Genomic DNA, 21968 nt, shown 5'->3' with positions numbered 1-21968 from the left:
CTTACAACCTAAAAGGCACATCGCAAAGGAGGAAGAGGAGGGAGAAGGAAAACAAGCAAACTCAGGCACCAGTTCTTAAAGTTATAAAGCTCTTCCAAAGACCAGTTCAAATGAAAACTGTTCAGGGAAAGGTGCAACTGTGGACCTTGCGTCCCATCTGTCCCATTGCTGCAGTCTGCTGGAATGACTGCTGCCAGGAGACCATCGGGAGGCCTTTGCTTAATGCTGGTGACCATAGCTTGCTACAATCCAGCCTACCAAGGGACTTTAGGGAATCCTGGGGCTCGAAAACTCACTCTCCAGATTTAGTAATGACGTTACTGACCAGAATGGTTAGATCTCTCAGGGATGCTGGGAGTGGGCCAGTAGCTGCCAAAGGGCTACAAAGATAATTCCCTCCCTAGGAGAAACTTTCACATACAAGACTGGCTGAATTGTTGGTTTAGAATGCAAATTCTAAACCTGTGGCTGAGATGCAGTTTTAACATTTATACAGCCATGTTATATTGCAATATACAGTGGTACCTCGGGTTACATACGCTTCAGGTTACAGACTCTGCTAAGTCATAAATATTACCTCGGGTTAAGAACTTTGCTTCAGGATGAGAAAAGAAATCGTGCAGCAACAGCGCAGAGGCAGCAGGAGGCCCCACTGGCTAAAGTGGTGCTTCAGGTTAAGAGCAGACCTCCAGAACGAATTAAGTTCTTAACCTGAGGTACCACTGTAACATGTTGCATGCCTCTGTGGCGCAATGGGTCAGTGTGTCTGCCTGTTAACCAGAAAGTTAGTGTTTTAAGCCCACCTCGGGACAGCTGTGAGCAGGATTCCTGCAATGCAGCGGGTTGGAGTAGATGACCCTCGGGATCCCTTCCAACTATGATTCCATGTTTTTGCACATGTTCTTTGAAGTTTCTCATGCTCACAGGAGGAAAGCAGCAAGGGGAAGAATCAGTAATATATGCAATGCAGGACAGAGAAGGATCAAAATGCAAATAGGGGAGCACACCTCTCTAACAACTCTTCAGCAGCAAGAGTGGATGCAGCCAGGTCTTTTCTTGACCACAGACACTTCCACACATCAGCTGATTTTGGATTTGGTGCTGCTCACTCACACAAGCTGCATGCAAAGGGGTGAGAGCAATGGAATGGAATGGTCAAGTGAAGTGGAAGAAACTATGGCTGCCTCCTCTCTTCTTGCCATGGGGCTCTTAAAGAGATAGCCTGATTTAAACTTATCAACTCCTTTTCCACTTAATGTCCAAGTTGCCAAAACCAACCTTGCCCATCACTGTTGACAGGTCAGCTATACTATTTTTGATCTCCCACCTATAGCAGAGCATTCCAATAAATCCAGATCACTAAGCAAGCTAAGCCAGCCAACTTTTAAGTCTGCCTAACCCTAGACAAACATTGGTCTGTAAGGAGTAAGTGGTGCTTGACTTCAAACAGGCCATTTCCCAGACGATAAGCTCAAAATGGGATGCTCATCCAAATGAACCAGATGCTTTTAATTATTAATCAGTAAAATCAAGTGCTTGGGAGATTGTGATCTCTAACCCCCAAAAGCAGGTCTTCCAGTCGATTGCCAGATTTTTAGTTTTACTTTGGAGGCTTTCAGGACTCTGGAGAGCACTACCACTAATGGCTTATTATTTATACACCATACTTAGAAATATACTCTTAGTTTCAAGTGCTTGAAAGCATAACCACAGCTTTTAAAATCTGGAGGCCCACCAGGGTACTAGAAAGGTAGAAATTGGAAATTTGGAAATCTCCTCTAGGCTCTGAAATTAAAGACCGTTTTGAGTGGATCCAGCTGACAATGAACATCTGGTCTTTGAACACAGAAATCCAGTTAATTAAAAAAAAAAGTCATGCATATTCTAAAGGGTTGGTTGTATGTTGGGGTGTATTTTTTTTCTCTTTATATACAGGTTTAAAACAAACGGGTTTTGAATTTGACAGAGAAATAGCATTTGCAAGAAAAAGGTTAAATGTAATTTTAAATCTCAAATCACAAGCAGGGCTTGCAGCAAAATGTTGCAGTATCTCTCCACCCTTTTAAGTGTTTGGTTCCAGAGTTCCACAGAGCAAGTCACACCTTCTTCAGCATTCTATGAACTGTATGGAGCTCAAGGCAGCTAATTCTTTCACCTACATCTTCCATCTTTTCTGTTTTGCTTTTTCATCAGACATCCCTGGAAAACACAGGGCATACTCGTGGGCTGTTGGGAGGGTATCATTCCTTTTCCTTTACAAAATTACATCTCTATTTCCCCGGTGGGGTGCAGGGTCACCAAAATGCTTGGAAACCAGCACCTTCTTTAAGGTGCCCACATTTTACTTCCAGATTGATAGGGCCTTGACTGAGTACACTATGAGAGGGAGCGATAAGAATCTGTCTAGTTAAAAAGAAATGTCCTGTAATACATACAGTACAGCAAAAAGGAGCATCACAGGAACACAGGAAATTACCTTTTACCAAGTCAGACTTTTGTTCCATCTAGCTCAATATTGTCAACTCTGACTGGCAGTGACTCTCCAGCGTTTCAGGCAGGTCTTTTGCAGCCTAATGGGAGACACCAAATATTGGACCTGGGACCTTTCGCAGGCAAAGTATTGCTGCATGCCACCCCAATCTCTGAGCAGTGTGAGATTCCAGGGGTTCCAGGCGCTCACCCAAGGTCCATGTTTCCTTTGGGAATGAGGCACAGTGGAGACTCTGGTGTCTTTATGATATATGGTTTATTTACACATATGTACAACCTGAGCAAATGATGGAGCGGTTCACAGCACCCCAAAAGGATCTTGCTTCTCCCATAACCCAAACTGAAATCAAATATTGCTTTCAGACATTACTCTCACTCTCTCTCCAACTTGCTGCTTCACTTCTGGCCCCCATCACTAAAATTCTAAGCTCTTCATCCCTCTAACTAACCATGATGGTGGTGCCAAGCCACTTCCTTTGTTGCCTTAATAACCTAGGATATTCCCTCAACTCAGGAAGCTATCCTGCCTTATATTTTAACACTTGCTGGATCCAGGGCTTAGGTGGCTCTCACATACAGCCTACTTCTTCCCACCCAACCCCCAAACTTATAACACAATGTACTATACCACTGAGCTATATCCATCCCCATCCTCTTGGTCCAATTCTATACAGGTTTATTTGGCTTTAAATCACAACAGGTTAAATGAAAGTTACTCTCAAGAAAGTGAGCATAGCAGTGTAACTGCAGGTTTTGTTTTTTAAGAAGAACTAGCTACGTGTTGGCTAATAAGTCTGAAACAAGATCCACTGTGCTTCACTTGCTTCTGACTACTTTAAAAGAACCACACCTTTATTAAAAAAATTTCATTAAAAGCACTAAATAGCATTACTATGCCTAAAGCAAGAAAAATAAAAAAAAACCCTGTAGTCTTTTACAAGCAAAAATCTGCTGAGCAGAATGAATTCCCCCAATTATTTTTTTTTAAAAGATTTAAAAACAACAACAACCTTAAGCCTTTAAGCAACAAGGGTTTTTTATTTTTATTATACATTATTGTTGCACGCAAATACCTCTCCTACCACCTGAGTGTTAATGGCTGTATCTTCAAGCAATATTAACTATTTTCAGGTGTAGGATTACCAGGATATAAAAGATCAGTAAATTAACATTTCCAGTAGTTACTTATAACATAAGAAGACCCTGTTGGATCAGACCAAAGGCCAATGGGCAGAGCAATCCTAACCTGCACTGATGTGGCAGAGGATCCAATACTGCAGGGGCCTTTGCTGCACCCACCAACACTGTAGGCTGTTGCCAGTGCCAGCAGTATCCAATGTAATGTCCTCAAACAGGGAAGGATGAGGAGAGATAGGCAGTGCAAATGGCCCAGCCAAGGGTCCAATGGATCCCAAACTGGTTTAACAGAGAGGAGTCAGATCTGGATTTCTTTCTTGTACCCACTTGTTGCCAGCCCAACAACAAAATCAAAAAATGGTGGCCCCCACTGCTCTGGTCAGCCCCACTGCTCTCCAACCAGAAGTTAGGATTTTTCCAGAGGACAGGATGACCCCAATAAGGTCCAGTAAGGACTTAGCATGCTTAGAGGTTTAGAATCGTAGGCTTGGAAGGAATCATGGGTAATCAAGTCCAACCCCTCAATGTGGGGCTCAAACCCACAACCCTGAGATTAGGAGTGTCAAGCTCTACCAACTGAGCTGCTTAACGTCTTTGTGACCACAGAATGCTGAATGACTTTTTGGGGGGAGGGAGAATATAAAACCAGAATGGAATAGAATGGAGTGGCCTGGAAGAGGGTGTGGTTGGCTAGAGGAGGACTCCAAAACGGCAAGACTTTGTTGCAGGTCCCACTTGTTCAACTAAGTTTGCTGCTAGCTCCTGTAAATGAGGCTGGAAACAGCTCAATTGCCTCTGCTCTAAATGCTGCTGAGTTATTACCACAACAGTAGATTCCAAATTATAGCTTTCATTCCACTGGTATGCATGGCCTTCAGCATATTTGTATACAGAATTCTATTACTCTAATAAATTATCTGGCTCCTTAAGAAGGCCGGCATGTCGCCTTTACTTTATTCTCTCAAAAAAAGGCTGACTAGCATAAATAACTTCAAGCTGCATCAATAAGTTACAAAGATCCTAAAGGAACATGGATATGTTTTCTAGAAATGATAAACTACTTACATTCTAACAAATTGCAATCACTCCATTTATTATCTGCTTTATGTTTCAGCCCACTAGGAAGACTGCAGGTTATATTTTATAAATACATGGGTGTGTCTCCGCATGCATTTAATAGCTATTATACTATTCAGTATTTATATGCATTCACATATGTTTTTCCAATAATATATTACACATATATGCAATTTTTCAAGCAAGATTAGTTCCCAGTCAGAAAACCCTGCAACAGACCATCTACACTGTGTTACTCATGGGGAAGCCAGAAGCCTATATATAGCTAGGTCAGCATAAATTTTAGCTAGGGGGTCCCTTTATTTTCCAATAGCCTGCTCTATCCATTTTTATTATTCTTAATTAAACTTCATAGCATTTGGCTGCTGGGGTCTGAAGTGCATTTCAGCCAAACTCTAGGATTCACATAATCTCTCACATGTCTAGCCACTGAAACCTATGCTCCTGGGGTGAAATAATGGGATTTCAATGGAGAGAAGAGCTAGTCGCACTGTATCCGCAAGAAGGAAAGGCAGCTGGATACTAGCCCTATTGCTCCTTGTAAACTGAGATAGATCTTGCACCCTGGAGAGGGTCATGGAAACTAAATGCTACTTCATAGTCCCGGGTTTTAGTATTTCCTCAAGCACTCTAGAACTCCCTCCTGTCTGGAGGCTGTAAGTGTTGAAGAAAAGTGGCAGCAATTACCATATAGTTTCAGGGCATGGCTGACCTACTCACAAGGAAATTATGCAAGGAAGTGCATCAGCAAGCTCTCCCAGCCCCCCCCCCCCTTCTGTTACATTGCCCAGCTGTAGATTTTGCAGGTTGTTGTTTTTTCTTATACACCAACATGGCTACATTTTTTGGTGCCTTGGAAAATACCTTCTTAGTCAATTTGGCATCACTCAACACTCTCACCTAGCGCCACACAGAATATATCATCAGCTTTGCTAAAATACAGATTGCTGTGCTTCTCTTTGTTTCTGCTCTGTGCCTAATTAGGGCCCTGTGTGTATCAACTTGTGATGTGTTGAGGGAGCTGAGTAACGGGCGGCCTTTGTGTTCTCAGAAATGGTGTGTAACTTGGTATCTGTAAGAACGAGCAGAGATATTTTTTTAAGTATACAGTTTTGGAACAGAGTCTAAAAGCTCGTAACATCCAGAATAATTTTTACACTTTTTTGTTTTTTAATTCCCACCACCACCACATCCCTGCTAGGGATGCAAGAAGGTGTTGATTTCCATTCTGACCCATGTTCATTATGTACAGTGCTTCTGTTCTGATGCAGTTCAGCTTCTGACAAAAACTGCATTATTTTCTTAGTGTCCACTGTAGTGTAATTTCACACAATTAATTACATAACCAATGATGTTATTAATCACAGTATTATTATGCTGTGCCCCATCATTCATTTCAATGCACAGGCCATTCACTTCAATACAATACAAAGGAAACACAAATGAACTTGGGGAAAGGGGAGTCATCCATTATGTATCATCTGAAGACTGAAAACAGCAACAACTGATCATATTGCTGGGTTGATTTCCATTCTGGACACTGGACAAATAAGTGGACATCAGCATTTTCCTCTCCAGTTTCTGTCAGAGGTCTCCAGCATCCCTTATCCTCACTACCTCCTACCTTGGTGTAGTATCTTGCCTGATGAAGAAATGTTGCCCCTAGTTAGTGACAGATGGCATTGCCCAACTGTGTATTTTAGAGTATCCACCCGCACTCAAAAAAAGCAATGCTAGGAAGTTGATCCAACAGATCCTGCTCATTAGCTGTTGTGACTAAAGTGCTAGCAGGAAATGAAGAACAAGGCAATACCCTCTTACCAGCTTGCTGGTAAGAACTGTCTGCCTCCCTTGACATAGGAGCTGGGGCAGAATAACCACTGCTGGGATGTGGGGGGCAGAGCTAGAGAATGAGGAACAGGAAGGGATGAAAAGAATTTGAACCTTACTGGGAGAAAGGAAGACGGAGCTCTCTGTTCATCGCCCATCACCCTGCAAATTTGATGAGATTTTGCTAGGTGATTATAATTACAGCATGTCACGCTATGAGTTTCCCCCACCCTGAAAGATAGGATTCCCCAGCTGCTGCTCAAAAATGTATGAAGCAAGACTAATTTTTTAAAAGCTAAGGTAAGCATGCAAGGATCATGGCTCTGCTGTGTGATCATTAACCTAGTAAGCTTGCAAGAGACATCACTGCCAGGAACCATTTTATAATCAGTATTTTCTGGTCTATTAACTGCAAATGAAAAGGCTTTAAAATATAATTAAAAGATCAGTAGCTTTTCCTTGCACAGTTACTGCGAAAATAATTCCAGAGCTTCTATATCTTCTCTTTCATTCTTTCTCTACTCCCCTCCCCCCTGATTTTGTACCAGGTTGCGCTGGTGCTCCTGGGACCTGATTATTTGCTGTTGAAAACAACTGTCAATGAAAGGGCATCCTTTTATTGCAAACACAATAATCTCTCTCAGTCTGCTCTTTCAGACTGACAATATTTGAACAAGAACTCCCTGAAGTCTTCCTTAGTTATCCATGCAGATGCCAATGGCTTGAAGTCACAATACCTAGTGCTGTGATGCTATTAATCTCCCAGGCGAAATGGGTTTGATCACAGGAGAAGATAACCAAGAGTTTATATAAAATCCATGTGTGCGAAAAGTTCCCCTTTCTTTGCACTGAGAGCACAAACTCCCTTATAAGCCCTTTGCACCCAGAGGATTCCTAAGGAATGCTATAGGACCAATTCTAAGAAAGCTAGTTGCACTTAAGCTCCATAGTTGTGGGTTTAACTTTCCCCAGAGCATGCCCCACATCTCATCCATTCACTGTGCATGAGGTGGGATGCCACTGCTGTGCCACCGCCACCATGACCAAGATAGGGCAGGGTGGCAGCCACAGCAGGGGAAGGATCAGGCTGGCAGTGACAGCAGGTATATGCACATCTGCACCCACGACTGTCAACCCAGTGCTTCCCCAGCCATTTCAGTTCTGGCAAGTGGCAGCACTGCCACAGCTGAGAGAGCAACAGAGCAGCAGCACACCTCATGTGACATTGATGTATTCAATTCAGGATGCCTTTTGTGTCATTATTTCAGCAACCAAGAATGCTGTTGCTATATGTTCACGAAATTATAAACACAGGCGTGAAGGACTATGTCTCCAAGTGCTCAATGTCCTTAAAACAGTGCTGACAGTATCTGCTATTTTTACAGCGTGATCCTCACTTCCAAGCAAACATGATTAGGATCGTATCCAAAGTCTGGGTTTTGTTTGTACGTGCATGGGAATAATCAGAGACTAAAGATGACCAAAACAACAAAATGAGAAGCAGTATAATGAGGCTCCTCTCATCTGAGATTTTGAAAACCTAGTAGGGTGGTTAATTCAGATATGAAGAGATGGAGGAGTTCAAAATTCTCTGTCAGTAGCACACTAAAAGCAATCCAAGATATTGAGCGAAGATATAAGAATATGTGCAACACTTGAGATTCCCTGCCTGAGTAACCAAGGAATGTTGGTGCAGAATAACTACTCTGAATCAATCACTTCTGAAAGGTCTGGTATATCAGATCATATACATAAGCCCTTGGAAGGAATGCTAATGATTATAATTAGTTTTGGTTTTTCCTTTGAAGCTTCCAGTCCAGGCACAGTCAGATATAATTTCTTCAGTCCATCTGTTTCAGTGTGGCATTTCCTAGTTTCTAAGATGATGCAATAGCATTTTTATTGTAACATAATAATGTTGTTGTTAAGTGTCCTAAAGATTTCAGTGTGTGGTTTTTTGCCAAAGGCTACAAATTCCCTTTATTAAGGAAAATAAATCTGGATGAAAGTCAAAGGGAATGCAAGATTTCAATTTTTAAACATTCAAGAAATGTTTATTTCCCAGAAACATAAGAAAAAACCTTGTAATGGTGTGCCTGTAATAGTCAGTTCCCAACTTTATCTTTGACTCCCTGTGACAAAGGGCAGAGAACCAATTCTGGCAGGAAACTTTATCTGCCCTGAATCTAGAACCTTAAAACAGGGGGTATAAAAAAGATGCATTTCCGAGGCTTTGCCTTCAGCAGCTCAAGAGGGGAAGTGGGAGAGGCAATATATCAAGTAGAAGTAATGAGGATAAGGGGATGGAGAAGCTGGGGAAGACCTTGAAAGATGTCCCAATTATCAGCCTGTCTCAAACCTTTCCTTTTGGGGCAAGTTGGACTATTGCAATCTGGTGCACATACATTTTAAAGGATGGGAGCTAGTTTGAAATAGTCACTGGGTTGCTGTATTCACCCAGCTCCACTGACTTCCAGTCCATTTCTGAGCTTAATTGTAAGTGCGGATGATTACCTAATTTAAACACCTACATTGTTTAAAGCCCAAGTACATATTAGCTCATCTTTGTCCACACTAGTTCACCCAGTCCCTAAAGTCATTGTATGTCTTTTCCTGGTGTCCCGTCCCCCCGCCAGGGCCGACCCTAACATTAGGCAGAGTAACACATCTGATTCAGGTGGTAGAAGCCAAGTGGCAGCAGCCTTCCCAGCTGCTCCTCTTGAGCCTCCCATTCATTCTCCCACAGCCTTCTGCCCTCTAAAGTAGGCTGCTGCCCTCAGATGCAGTAGTGGACACTGTCCCATTGTTGAAGCAAAATCTGACTGCCAGTACAGAGAGAAGTTGGAATGTGGGGGGGGGGGGGTACCGTATGGCCCTTTCCCTCACACCACAATGTCTTGGGCTGGGCCTGCCCCCTTTTGAGGAAGGGCAGATGGTGAATGAAATAGTGCTTTAAATGTATGGTGAAGACGTGGCCTATTATACCATTGTAACAGTCATGGCTTCCCCCAAAGAATCATGGGAACTGTGATCTTTTAAGAGCACTGAGAGTTGTTGGGAAGCCCCTATTCCCCTCACAGACCTACAGTTCCCAGAGTTCCTTGGGAAAGGGGATTGATTGCTAACAATTGTAACTGAGTGGACTAGTGGTCTTCTAAGAACTCTTAAAACTACAGGATTCTTCAGGGGAAGTCATGGCTGTTAAAATGCTATAGCAGTGCTTTAAATGCATAGTGCAGATGTGGCCAAAGAACTATTCCAAGGTACTCAGCCTTGGAATGTCTCCCCAGGGAAGCTCACCTGCATACACTGATATCATTCCAGTGCCAGGCAAAATACCTTTTTATTCTCCTAAACTTTCATTTTAAAACCTACTAAGTAAGCCACTGAGGAAATGCTTATGTGTTGCATTGTATTTATTATGTTCTACCTGCTATTTTAATCTTATTTTTTGATGATTTTTTTATTTAAAAATGTATGATTGCACTGTTTTTTGTCTTTTATAATCAGCGAATGAGCTAAAGGCACAGGATAAACATTTAATGAATGCATAAATAAATATTAAAACGTAAACTTCCATTCTATTTTCTTAGTTGCAGTTAAGGCAATGAGTAATATGTAGGCTTCATAATTGCTAGCAGCCATGAAGGACAAATGTGTGCATTTCTGAAAATAAAAACCTGATTTTTGTTGGTATTGTTTAAAATCGTCATCATACATTTCTTTCCCATTGTGGTATTTTGAGCCATACTTGACAATTTTATCTTGGCTACTCTATCAGGCTATAAATAGGGCTTCATGCTTTCATTTTGCAAATCATAACACATCATTTCTCTCCACTAGTTATTCTTTGGATGGCTGTGATGGACTGTGAATGCCAAGTGGGATAATATGTTTTTTATAAACCAGAAAGTGTAGAAACATCTGGTTTCTTGGCAAACATGCTGAAGAATTATATTGGTGGCTCTGGTGTTTACCAGATCTGTCACATGGTTGGGCTGCAAAGGACAATCCTTTTGTTTTTTATTGGTGTTTTCCATACATTAAGCTTTTAAAAAATCAGATAAATGTACTTAGCAGTTATAACTTTACATAAAAACAGCCTGAAGGTGAAGACAGAAGCCATTTAACTCTCAATGTGTTATTTTAACACAGACTAAGAAGAACAAATCCATATGATTAATATGATTATAATTGCTTGCAGTTATGGAAATAACCTGCAATCAAGATCCTTGCATCTGATAAGAGGCAGAACTTTATGAAATATTTCAAAATCTTTTCAGCATAGCCCCTGTGCATTTTTTTTCTCTTTACCTGCGGCTCCCAGCAGGAAGTCCCTGATGAGCATGCCAAAAACCTTCATCACAATGTTTACTCATAGAAGAATACCGCTATTTCCTGATAGTCTTTATCAAAAATAAAACAAAGCAAAGCAAAGCAAATTTTCCCCCAACAATTCATCTAAACCCTGTGGTTATTTAAGGATTATATTAAGAACATCATTTCAAACATCTGAGAGTGTGATCCTTATCAGTATTTTAAATTTCTCTGTAATCCATTTTAACTGCTGGAGGAGAAGTGGGGGTAGAATAACTTTTACATTTACAAAGCAATCCAAGGAAGCAAGTCCTATTGAACTCAATGGGGCTCACTTTTGAATAGACATGTCTAGGATTGCACTGTAAGAGCATGGGTCACCAATGTGGTACCTGAGGGCACACAGCTGCCCACAGAAGCCGCCTATGATGCTCACAGGGTCTCACCCCCCTTCTGGCTTCTTCCAAGGGTAATAAATGATTTTTTTTCAAGCCTAATTGAGGCATGGGGTGATTTTAGTGGGGTTACAGCTGGGGAGGGGGGGCGAGTTGCAGCATGCATGTACTGCCCAAACTGTTCCTCTGCTTTGCAAATGTGACCACAGGCCCCAAAAGAATAGTAACACCTAGTAAAGGGCTTAGGGTCTGACGTCCTTGATTTTAGACTTTGCTTGCTGCTCTAATAATGGGTGATGTCTTCCATCCGAGGTTGACCACAAATACAAAGACTGTCTGTGTACTGGAGCTTTTTGTAGCAGCCATCCAAGACTATGGTGGGAATCACTTAGAAATAGCATAGCTAGGGTGGCACTGGGCAGGCTGTGGCACTGAGGCCTACCTGAAAGTGGTACAAGGTCCAATGGTGAATCCCAGCGTAGTGTTTGAGAAACACTGGTCTAACCTATCCTATGTTCCTAAAAACAAACAAAAGCATCCCTGAAATGTAAGTAAAAAGCAGAAAAGCAGAGGCAGAGAGACAGAAAGAACCGCTGAATTATTCATAAAGTATTTGTCCTGCCTTAACACAATGCAGCTTACCATTCATGTACGTACGTACACACACACACACACACACACACACATTATCCAGATAAAATGTAGGAAATGAGCTACAATAAGATATCTGAAATGAAGGACAGGCAACAGCTTTTCTTCTCTGAAGTACATCTGGGGACATCTGATACACTTTAAAGAGGGAAATTACTACCACCAAGAATTATTTCTAATTGATGAAGGGCACTCATATAGTGAGGACCGGACATAATGCAGATCTGAAAATGACATTTCCCTGAAGTACATGGCTATTTAGATCTGAGACACCAGTTGTTATCTGAACTGCCTGAACTTAAATCATGTTTACTCAAATCCCACTGATTTCAAGTGGGTTTACTTCAAAGTTTAGGTTGCTTCAGAGTCTCAAAGCTCGACATTCTTTGATCACATTTGAACTCTGTCCTCATTACAGAGCTTGTATTGCTTCAGGTTGTTATTGTTCCAGATGAGGACAGCATTTTGAGTCCCTCATCATAAAAACTAATTTACTTCTCATGATTTCTTTGGCTCAGCTGCTTCAAACCCTGTCTGGGCCCCAAGTTTACGAACAACTTCAAATTCCCAAATCAACCTTAACCTTATTTTTGAAGGCAATTTTACCAGCATATGGGGCTACCTGCCATAATGGAAATAGATTTGCTAGGCTGAGATTAAATAAATGTACCAGTCTAGCACTCATGACTTATGGTTGCCTTACGATATTCATTGTCAAGGGATGCTTTTTATTCCAGAATACACATCCTGTGGATGCTCCAGATTTCTGTAGAATATTTCCAAGGTCACTTTTTCAGATTAGACAGCTACACAGGGCCCCTCACTTTACAGTTTGGTGACAGCTTTACCAGCTCAGTCTCAGTGCATGCCTCACAGCTGATTTATTTCATACATATATTGTATTTTATTGTACTACAATCTGAATTACGCAGAATTAAAATTGTAATAAAACAAAATACAATATAGAAAAGAAGCAATAAAAACAAAAATCCCATATTCAACCACAAATCGACAAACATGCCACAGACCACCTGAATAAAGCTCACACGCCACACACACACACCCAATAATCTTGGGAAGAGCAGTTTAATAGTGCTGGGAATTGTAGTTCTGCTGGGCAAACTACAGCACCTACAATTCCTGGAGGCTGGATGTACTTTAAATGTAGGATGCATAAACAGCCAAGAGAGAAAGAAAAGAAACCATCCCTTTTGCGACTCTCAGCAGAACTAGCAGACAACCCAAGGCCACCTCATAATTTAACATCATGTCCTGGCAACCTCAGGGCCTCAATGCATTGCATTGCAAGGGGTTGGACTAGATGACCCACCGGATCCCTTCTATGATTCTGGGATTCTCCTCCACACGATTACCTCCTCACGCCCACCAGGCCTGAACCGAGCCACGTCTCAAGCAGCAGCAGCAGCAGCTCCCAACTGAAGGGTGAACCACCGACCGCACGGAGGCGGCCATTCTTACCTTCTTGCGGGCGTCGCTCGGGGGCGCCCCCTGGAGGCAACAGGTGGGCTCGGCTGGGCCCCTGAGGCGGCCGCTCCTCACATAGGTCACCTGCCGCCTGCTGGTCGCCTCGCTCGCCTTCTCAGCTCTGCGAGCTCCCGGCGGCGGCGGCGGGAGAGGCGGTTTGCGCGCCTCCTTGGCGGGCTCTGCGGCGTCCCAGGAGCGCCGGAGCCCCAGCTGCAGCAGGCAGAGGAGGAGGGTGGCGGAGAGCAGGCAGAGGCGCAGCGCGCAGCCCTTCCCGGGCCGCCTCTCCTGGGCCGCCGCGCAGCGCCACGGGCTCATGCTGCCGCCAGGGTCCCGGGCGAGCGCGCGGCTCTCCTCCTCTCCGCGCTCCTGCCGCTGGGCGCGTGCCTCGCCCAAGGACACATGCCGGGGAAAGTTTGGGCTCTGGCTGGCGGTAGTTCCGCCCCTCTCCTCCTGCCCTAGCCGAGAAGCGGAGGGCGCCTCAGAGCCGCCGCCTCCCGGCCACCGGGCGAGGGACGCGAGCCTCGCTGCAGCTCTTGGCGGCCACCCCGAGGCTCTGCGGGTCCTTCGGTCCTCCTCTTGCTCGCTCATCGACGGAGCAAGCACGAGAGAGCATGGCCGGGGCCAGTGGGGCTTGGTTGGAAAAGCGGCGCAATAGGTAGAAGTTAACGGAAGGCAAAGAAGGATGGCGGGAAAGTTGGACTTTCTCACAGCGCTTTCCAACTTTCTCTTGAAGTTGCCCCATCGGAGCCGGCTGTCCTGTGTGGCTGAGTTCGGAATCGGGGTTTGTTGCTCGTTCCCTGCTGTTTTCTAGGTAGTTGCAGCTTGCAGTGGATCAGTTTAAAAGCTGCTACCCAAGCTTTTGACTGGCATAAAGCATATATGCTTTTTTAAAACTGTGTAACAAATGAAAAGTACATACAGAAGGGTGATTCCACCCACCTCACCTGGCGATTATCTGTGTGTGACAGACAGTGAGTGGTGGAAAGATCGTTCTCCCTTAACACACACACACACACACACACACACCACATCAGTGCCGGATTTGCATATAAGCTAAACAAGCTATACTTTAGGGCCCCACTCTCTTGGGGGCCCCCCAAAAATGTAAAGGGGAAAAAACTGGATGTACATTTCCAAAATATAAGATAAAAAACAAAATAAAACCTGCATACAGCAACAGTGGTTTGTGTTGTATAGGCTCCTACAATGTAAGCAATGGGCCCCACCTGCTAGCTTGCTCCCTAAAATATCACTGGTTTGCTTATTTCTATATATTGGGTGCCTACATTCTGCATGGACTGGTTGCATGGCAACATGTGCAAATCGCTTTAGATACCTATTAGGTCCATAAATTACCATATAGCATATATTCAACACAAAAAACAGCAACAATTGGTTAAGAAAGGACAGCTGGACATATAAAGACCCCTATTACCTTCAGTAGTTTGGGGCCTCAAATCTGGCCCTGCTCCCAATGCTTTCCCTCCTTCCTTCTCCCCCCCCCCCCCCAACTCAGACCAGGATCCTGCAATGCAAATCCTCCTTCAGCAACTGCCCCAATGAACGGGGAGAGGGGGGCTATTTCCCAACAGAACCCAAAGGGCAGGAGGCAACAGGCAGTGCCGTCATGTCCAAAAGTAGCTCTATGGGTCAGAAGTTTCCAATCAGGCTAAACAAGCCTCTCCAGAAATGTGCTTAAAATGTATGGTGTGGATGTGACCATAGTATTAGAGATCATACAGAAGCACACCCTGATCATATGTTTAAAGCACGTGGCTCCCCGCTGAATCCTGGGAACTGTAGTTTACCCCTCACAAATCTACAATGCATTCAACTGCACACTAATTGAAGCTGACCTAGCAGTGACCAGGAACATTTAATTAAACGTTTAATCATGCTTAAATAAGGTACACATTTCCACCAGATTATTTTCAAACCCTGAAAACAGCAGTGTTAGTCCAGATGCCACTCTTTAGAGTCCATGCGTATGTTTGAAGCAGTTTCTCACTGGAAAACCACAATGTAATCTGCAAAAAATTAGCAAACCAGAGCACTGGCCTGCAACACAACCAGGCTTAAGAAGTGTTAGTTCAAGAAGGAGGAGGAGGAGGAGACAGTCTTTTTTATGAGAGCAAAATGGTAAGCAGAAAAATGTCCTGGTATCCCCTTCATCCCTTTTATGGTGATGAGGAAATTAATATTGTTCACAGGTTTGGCCATGATTGTTAGATAATAATCATCAAATAAGCCCCTCCCTAACTGGTAAAATAAAATAAAATACAGATGCAGCTGCTATAAAAGTTCTTAACAGCCTTAGGTATTTGCTTGAAAAGAGAAATGCTTTCTCCTGATATCAATGGCCTTGTATTCTCTTGGCAGTCAGAACATACTTGAACAGTTACAGTTGCTAAATAAATTCAGCCAGACAAAAGCTCCTTTGTCCTGAAGTAATAGAGGGCAAAGCCAATGTAGGGTAAAAAGAGCAGAGGGCCAAGTAAACATAATTGCTTTTCATATAAACCGTATGAGGGAAAAGTAAATTCTGTGGAATGCTACAGTAGCCTTGAGTCTTCTTCCTGCGTGAATTGGTAAAGAATGGAAAAGGTATTCTTTGAAAGTCATTCCAATGAACCTGAGCCAGCATAACCTATTCATGGAAATCTTAGGTGAGCCACTGAACTTTTTATTCAGAAATGGAGCACGTGCTACACTGTTTGTTTAGCAGGTGTTTAATTCTCAAGTTACTATGTGCCTTTAGGATCGTGCAAGGTGTTCAAGAAGAGCGGTGAAGAACAGGTTTTAAAATATATATATTTACTTATGTTTCCATGCAGGCTTTTGGAGTAAAAATCAAAAACCTACCCCCAAGGCAACTTACATACAATGAAAACATAAAGCTACAAAATCTAATGCCAATAAAAATCATTTAAAATTGAAGTGTAAAACATTTCACAACCCATCAACACCATCATACAAAACTAGTTTGAACAATTTAAAAGAAAACAAACACTGCAGCAAAATAAACCATTAAAACTCAGAAATTCAATTCCACATCTCAGCTAATAAACCAATATCTAACGTGTTTCCCTAATAAAAAAGTAACAGAAACGAACTGCAGTCCTGCACATAATGTAATGTATGCATAAAGCCTCATTGATTTCAACACATGTGATTCCTTAAAAAAAGCAGTATGCTGCTTCAGTCCCTTTAGAAAAACCAACACCTGTTACCAGTAAAAACAGTTATGGTGCAGGTAGGGACTGGAGGAAATGTTAGATAAAGAAGGAAGAAGACACCTGCTCTGCCAGTTCTGTAGTGGTGGATGGTAATGCCAGCAATTGTGCTGCACAGGCACTCTTAAGTCTGATCCTATGCATCCCAGAGAAGGAGTGCTAAGCAAAGAATCAGACTGTGGGCTGCTTAGCATAGGTGGCAGCAAGCTCATGTTTACTCCATGTACAGTGGTACCTTGGTTTAAGAACAGCTTAGTTTATGAACAACTTGGATTAAGAACGCTGCAAACCCGGAAGTAGGTGTTTTGGTTTGTGAATTTTGCCTTGGAATAAGAACATGTTTCGCTTCCTGTTGAGTGTGTTCCATATATAAATCGAGTTCCCTGCTGCTATGGGAAAGCACGCCTTGGTTTAAGAAAGCTTTGGTTTAAGAACGGACTTCCGGAAAGGATTAAGTTTGTAAACCAAGGTACCACTGTTTACATGTTGTTAGAAGTCACAGCTGTACCACTGTATACATGTTGCTAGCATCCACTCCTTGATGAATGTATCCACATGATACAGGTTTGCCATGCTATATTTTGCATGTTTAATGTGCATGTGCAAATCATGTGTATAAACCTAAAAAAAATATTGTGTGAAATGGCCGCGTGGAAGGGAATCTTGTCCCATTTGCTAAATGTACATGCTCATGCAAACACACTTGGTTTGAGATTTAAAAGAGATGGTGCAATATCCAATGTTATATTAGCAGATTCAATGGGAATTCCCTTTGGGAAGCCAACTCCTGAGGGCCGAAGTCACTTCAACCCCCCTCCCCCGGCATCCGCAGTAAAATATTTGAGGATGTCCAGGAAGAGTTGATGGGCCTTACCATTCAAATGGGATGTGTGGGCTGCATCTTGTGATTGATTATGTGGGTTGGGGCTTACCTGGGGCTAAGAGGAAGAAACCCATTGCACAAGCAATGTTGTGCATGTGGAGTGACATCATTGGATGTCACCCAAGGAGATTTGATTTTCTGATACACTGGTAGAGTGGCTAGGGAACACTATGATGCCACATTGTAGTTCATTGTTATGAAGATGTTTTAAGCAAGGCAAGCTGAGAAAACCAACACAGAGAAGTCCACACCGTTGTGAATGGCACAGGTCTCTTGCTTTAAAAGTAAAATAAAGGGGGGACATGACCACCTCATATAGCTACAGTGAACTAAAACCCCTTTCCCTCTTTGTATAAGAGAACATTCTTCCTCAAATGAGGAGAATACTACCCCCCTGTTTTTACATGAATGCAATAGTTTTGCAAAAATAAGGGGACTTTACCCCAGCACTCGTAATACATGGATCAATCTATACTGGAGTGAGATCATTTAAATGGTGGAAGGGGTTTTACTCAGAAAGGAAATCTTCCCAAACTTGAGAAGCCAAATAGAACCTACTTTCTTCATTGAATTATGTATAATATACTGTTGAGCTATCACTCTGAAATGGAACCAAATCCAAAATCTGTGATTAAATCAGTCACAAGATCTTGGTCATTCTGTACATTCTGATAATTTGAAGTACTGTATGTAAGGCATAATCACAGGCACATTATTGAAAGTGTGCTTAACAGTTTTATGTTATTATCAGCTGCATTGAGAAGGCTTTTTGCCCTGAAAAAGAGCCTAAAATGTTTCAAATAAATACAAATGATACATAGCTTTTAACAAAATATTTGTACATACTAGAATTTCCCTCTCCAGCTGCTAAAATAGGCCAAACAATTCTGAACAGTTTTATTAAATGGCACTGTATTTTATGGTACAACTCTGTGTGGATGCACAGATCTAACACAAATACCAATATTAAATGGTTAATTATTTCCTTGGTTCAACCTAGCTAATTGCTGTAACTTTTGGTTTTAAATCATTCACATACTGCATAGGCCTTTGATCTTACAGAGTTAAATGTTTTATCAGCATGTTCAGGACTTACTTAAAAAGAGTTGGTTGTTCTTTAGCTGTAAACTTTGGGATGGGTTAATGTAATGTATGAAATGGCCATTGTTTTTACTTTGCAAGGACATCAGTAACACTGAAACATTTATAACTAATGTTAAATATCCTCTCCCTGCTCCTCTGCAATATGCAAACTTAAAACCTCACTGTAGTCAGTTACAAAATTTCCTTGGTGATCAGGCCAAGATGTAAGCATGTGTCTGACAGTTCAATACTATGCATATTTACTTGGAAGTAATCACAGTAGCACTATTAGCCATTATCAGCAGGACTATGGAAAGGAATCCCCCATCTTCCATCTGGCTAAGTTCCCTGGCACAGGATGTTTCCAATAAAATCCTTCCTCTCTTGTTAGAGAGGAAAAGCCAGGGTTAACCTGCCTGAGTTTTATCAACTGCATGATGCTGTCACTTCTCCAGAATCCAGTTTGGTGGCACAACTACAAAATCCATAGTTATGAGTCAACCATTATTAATGTGGAAGTGCTAGTCGCTAATAGACTAGCAGTGCCAACCCTTAACACATCTACTTAGAAGTCCCATTGAATTCAATGGATCTTACTCCCAGGCAAGTGGGGATAGGACTGCAGCCTTAGGTAGGAATAAGGAACAAGGTCCCTGGTTTGGATTTCACCAGACCATAAGCAAACTTAGTTGCCTTATGGTTCATTGTGTTATGCATGTAGACTAAAAAGGTGAGGTATAGCATCTGATTTCCTGTATACAAAAAATCTTACCTTCAGCCTACTATCTGTGATACGGTGTTAAAGTAACTGAACCAATTTGCACTGTTGTGAGGATTACCACAAGATATAGGTGAAACTGTTTGAACACTCAAAAGCAACAAAGGTGGGGGGGGGACCCAATTTTGGGAAATGGCAACAGCTGGTTGTCTTAACCTTGCTTGTCCTCCGGGCAGTCATGCTTGGCTTTCCCTACCTGCCCACCTGTTATCACTGAACCTGCCTAATGGTTGCCCAATCATTCTTAAAAGTCTGGAATGTTTTAGGGAAAGTCTTTCATCCCTGAATTAAACACATTGCAGTGCTTAATTCATATCAATCCTCATTACCTTCAGAAATGGAAATCTAATTTTAGAATACATTTCTTTTGGGTGACTTTCCACCAGCCCTGCCTCTTTCCTTGGAAGATATTGATTGACCTACATTACAGGGGAGGCTGCAAACCTTTTCCTCTGCTACCTTTTAAAGACACATGGAATGGTTGGCCTAGAAGTCACAGTCAGAAGCATTACACACTTTGAAATAACCTAAACAAGGACTTAATGGACATTGGGTAATGGGAATCATGCAAGTCTCCTGAACCTTTTATACCATCATAGGATAAAGCTTTTTAGCCAGATAAAAAAAATTATTATTTCCGTCAGTTTTAAATTCCATATGAACCAGTATTCAACAAATCTGTTTTTCAGTTGCATTCAGTGGTGGCTGGGGCCCATTGTGGTGGGGCAGAAAGTAGAGAAGCCAGGGGTAGGTGGAGCAGATGCCGTAACAGATGAAACTGACTCCTCATAGTTTTGCCCCCATCCTCCTCCTTGTTGGATTCTCAAAGGGTGAAACTGAGATGAAGGAGGAGGAAGCTGCCAGCCAGGGCCACAACGGGGATGGTTCTAAGTAAGGCAGCAGGCAGGTGGCTACTGACCCAGCTTGGTGGGGCAGTGCCCCATTTGCCCTATTGGATCAACCTCCACTGACTGCATCAATGTGGTTATGGAACCTCTAACTATGCATCTAAGCACACATGACTAAGTCCTACTAAGTCATACTCCAAGTAGACCCATTGAAATAAATGGCATGTCTAACAAGTCAATTGGTTTCCATGGGTCTAGCTGGAGACAACCCACCAATATGCTATTTACAATTGGTAAATTAATACTTTGGCTTTATACGAGAGGCAAACATTTCTCAATGCACCAAATACCAAATCATCATCCTTTTATTTGTATGCCGCCTTTCCACAGTTAAAGCAATGCTCAAGGCAGCTTACAATATGAAAAGATTTACATAATTACAAACATAGCAAAGTAGTCATAAAAATAAAGAAAACACATCAAAAACTACATAACCAAACTGAACAAATTCCGCTTAAAAATAAAGCTACAAAAAAAAAAAAAAAAACCAAACCAGTAACAGTAGCAAAAACTCCCAACAAAAACCTCCCCCCAAATACCCCAGTCCAAATCAAAGTCTGATGGCTCCACTTGGTCTGCTGGCAACCATTTTTGCAATCCTTTTAATTTTAAGCATGTGCACAATTAGGATGTTGGTAGTAACCTCTGCTTAGCCTCAAGCCTTCCACTGTGACCCACACTATGTATGAAATAACATTAATTCTTTAAGCCTCAGGCTGTTTGCAGGCATATGGGGTTTGGGGAAATATGTAGGTCTAAAGCCTACATAAACAAAGAGTGCATGAAGCTATTCCACATCATGGCAGCTGTCACGACCTGGTTCAGTTGATCTCCACCCCATCCAAAACATTACTATTGTCCTAAATCCCTGGCCTACCTGGCAGCAAGTCAGTATGCCAAGTCCAAACTCTGAGGTTCAATCTACACAAGTCCAAAGACACAGTCCAGGGTCAAAACAAGTAGCCAAGTCTGGAGTCTAGCAGTCAGGATACAGCTCAGAGTCAAACCCAAAGCACAATCCAGGAGCATACAAGCCAAGGTCCATCAACATGGGCTGCTGAGAAGACACAGCTCCTCAGCTCTGCTTCCCTTTTGTACTTTGCTGATTGCAGCAGCTGAGCTTGATGAGGCAGGTGACTCTCACCTGTTCCAGTCCAGCTCTAGCTGAGGAATCAAATATCTCCTTCCAGAACTAGGGAGCTGGGCTGTGGGCCCTTGCCTACCGTAGCCTCCTAGAACACCCCTCCCACTGCTCCCTAACCTCAGAGCCCACCGTGTTCATGGGGACAGCTGTTCCTCTGGCTCTGGTGATGGGCCCTGCTGTTCTGGATTCTGTGCAGTGACCCCCATCCCCTTGCCATCCTCTGTCACCCTGTACTTCCCCACCCCCTGCTTGCCCCTGTGTGGCCCAGTCCCAGCTACAACCCTCACTGGGATCCTTTTCCTCTTCCACATCATCCTGCCAGTTCATGACCACTATAAAAAATAGCAGAAAAGGAACAGGATGCCAGATGAACAATTGTCATTTCCCTCCCTTTAATCACAGTGCTGTTTTTAAGTTGTGGGTGAACATATCAGACGACACAGCGATTCTTCAAACACCTCTTGTTTATTCACAGAACAGAACTGAACTGAAGGGTTCAGTCAGCCTGCTTATATAGAGCTCCAGTACAACGTAACTATAACAATTTTCGAAAACTA

At 42.6% G+C, this 21968-nt stretch overlaps 1 protein-coding gene across 3 annotated transcripts in view; it reads right to left on the bottom strand.

Annotated features, from left to right (window-relative positions):
- Nucleotides 1-14127, bottom strand: part of METTL24 (methyltransferase like 24) — a 67370-nt gene extending 53243 nt beyond the window's left edge. The window contains exon 1 of one of the 3 annotated variants that reach the window (XM_083433781.1): nucleotides 13377-14127. In XM_083433781.1, coding sequence (XP_083289907.1) covers nucleotides 13377-13970 — 594 coding nt within the window. In that variant the 5' untranslated portion in view covers nucleotides 13971-14127. The other 2 variants (XM_083433782.1, XM_083433783.1) reach the window with 2 other exon arrangements.
- Nucleotides 14128-21968: the final 7841 nt, after the last annotated feature.

The sequence above is a fragment of the Podarcis tiliguerta genome (genome assembly GCF_965153285.1).
Source record: "Podarcis tiliguerta genome assembly, chromosome: 3".
Lineage (NCBI taxonomy): Eukaryota > Metazoa > Chordata > Lepidosauria > Squamata > Lacertidae > Podarcis > Podarcis tiliguerta.
The sequence above is the reverse complement of the archived record's forward strand: the minus strand, read 5'-3'. Positions and strand labels throughout refer to the sequence as shown.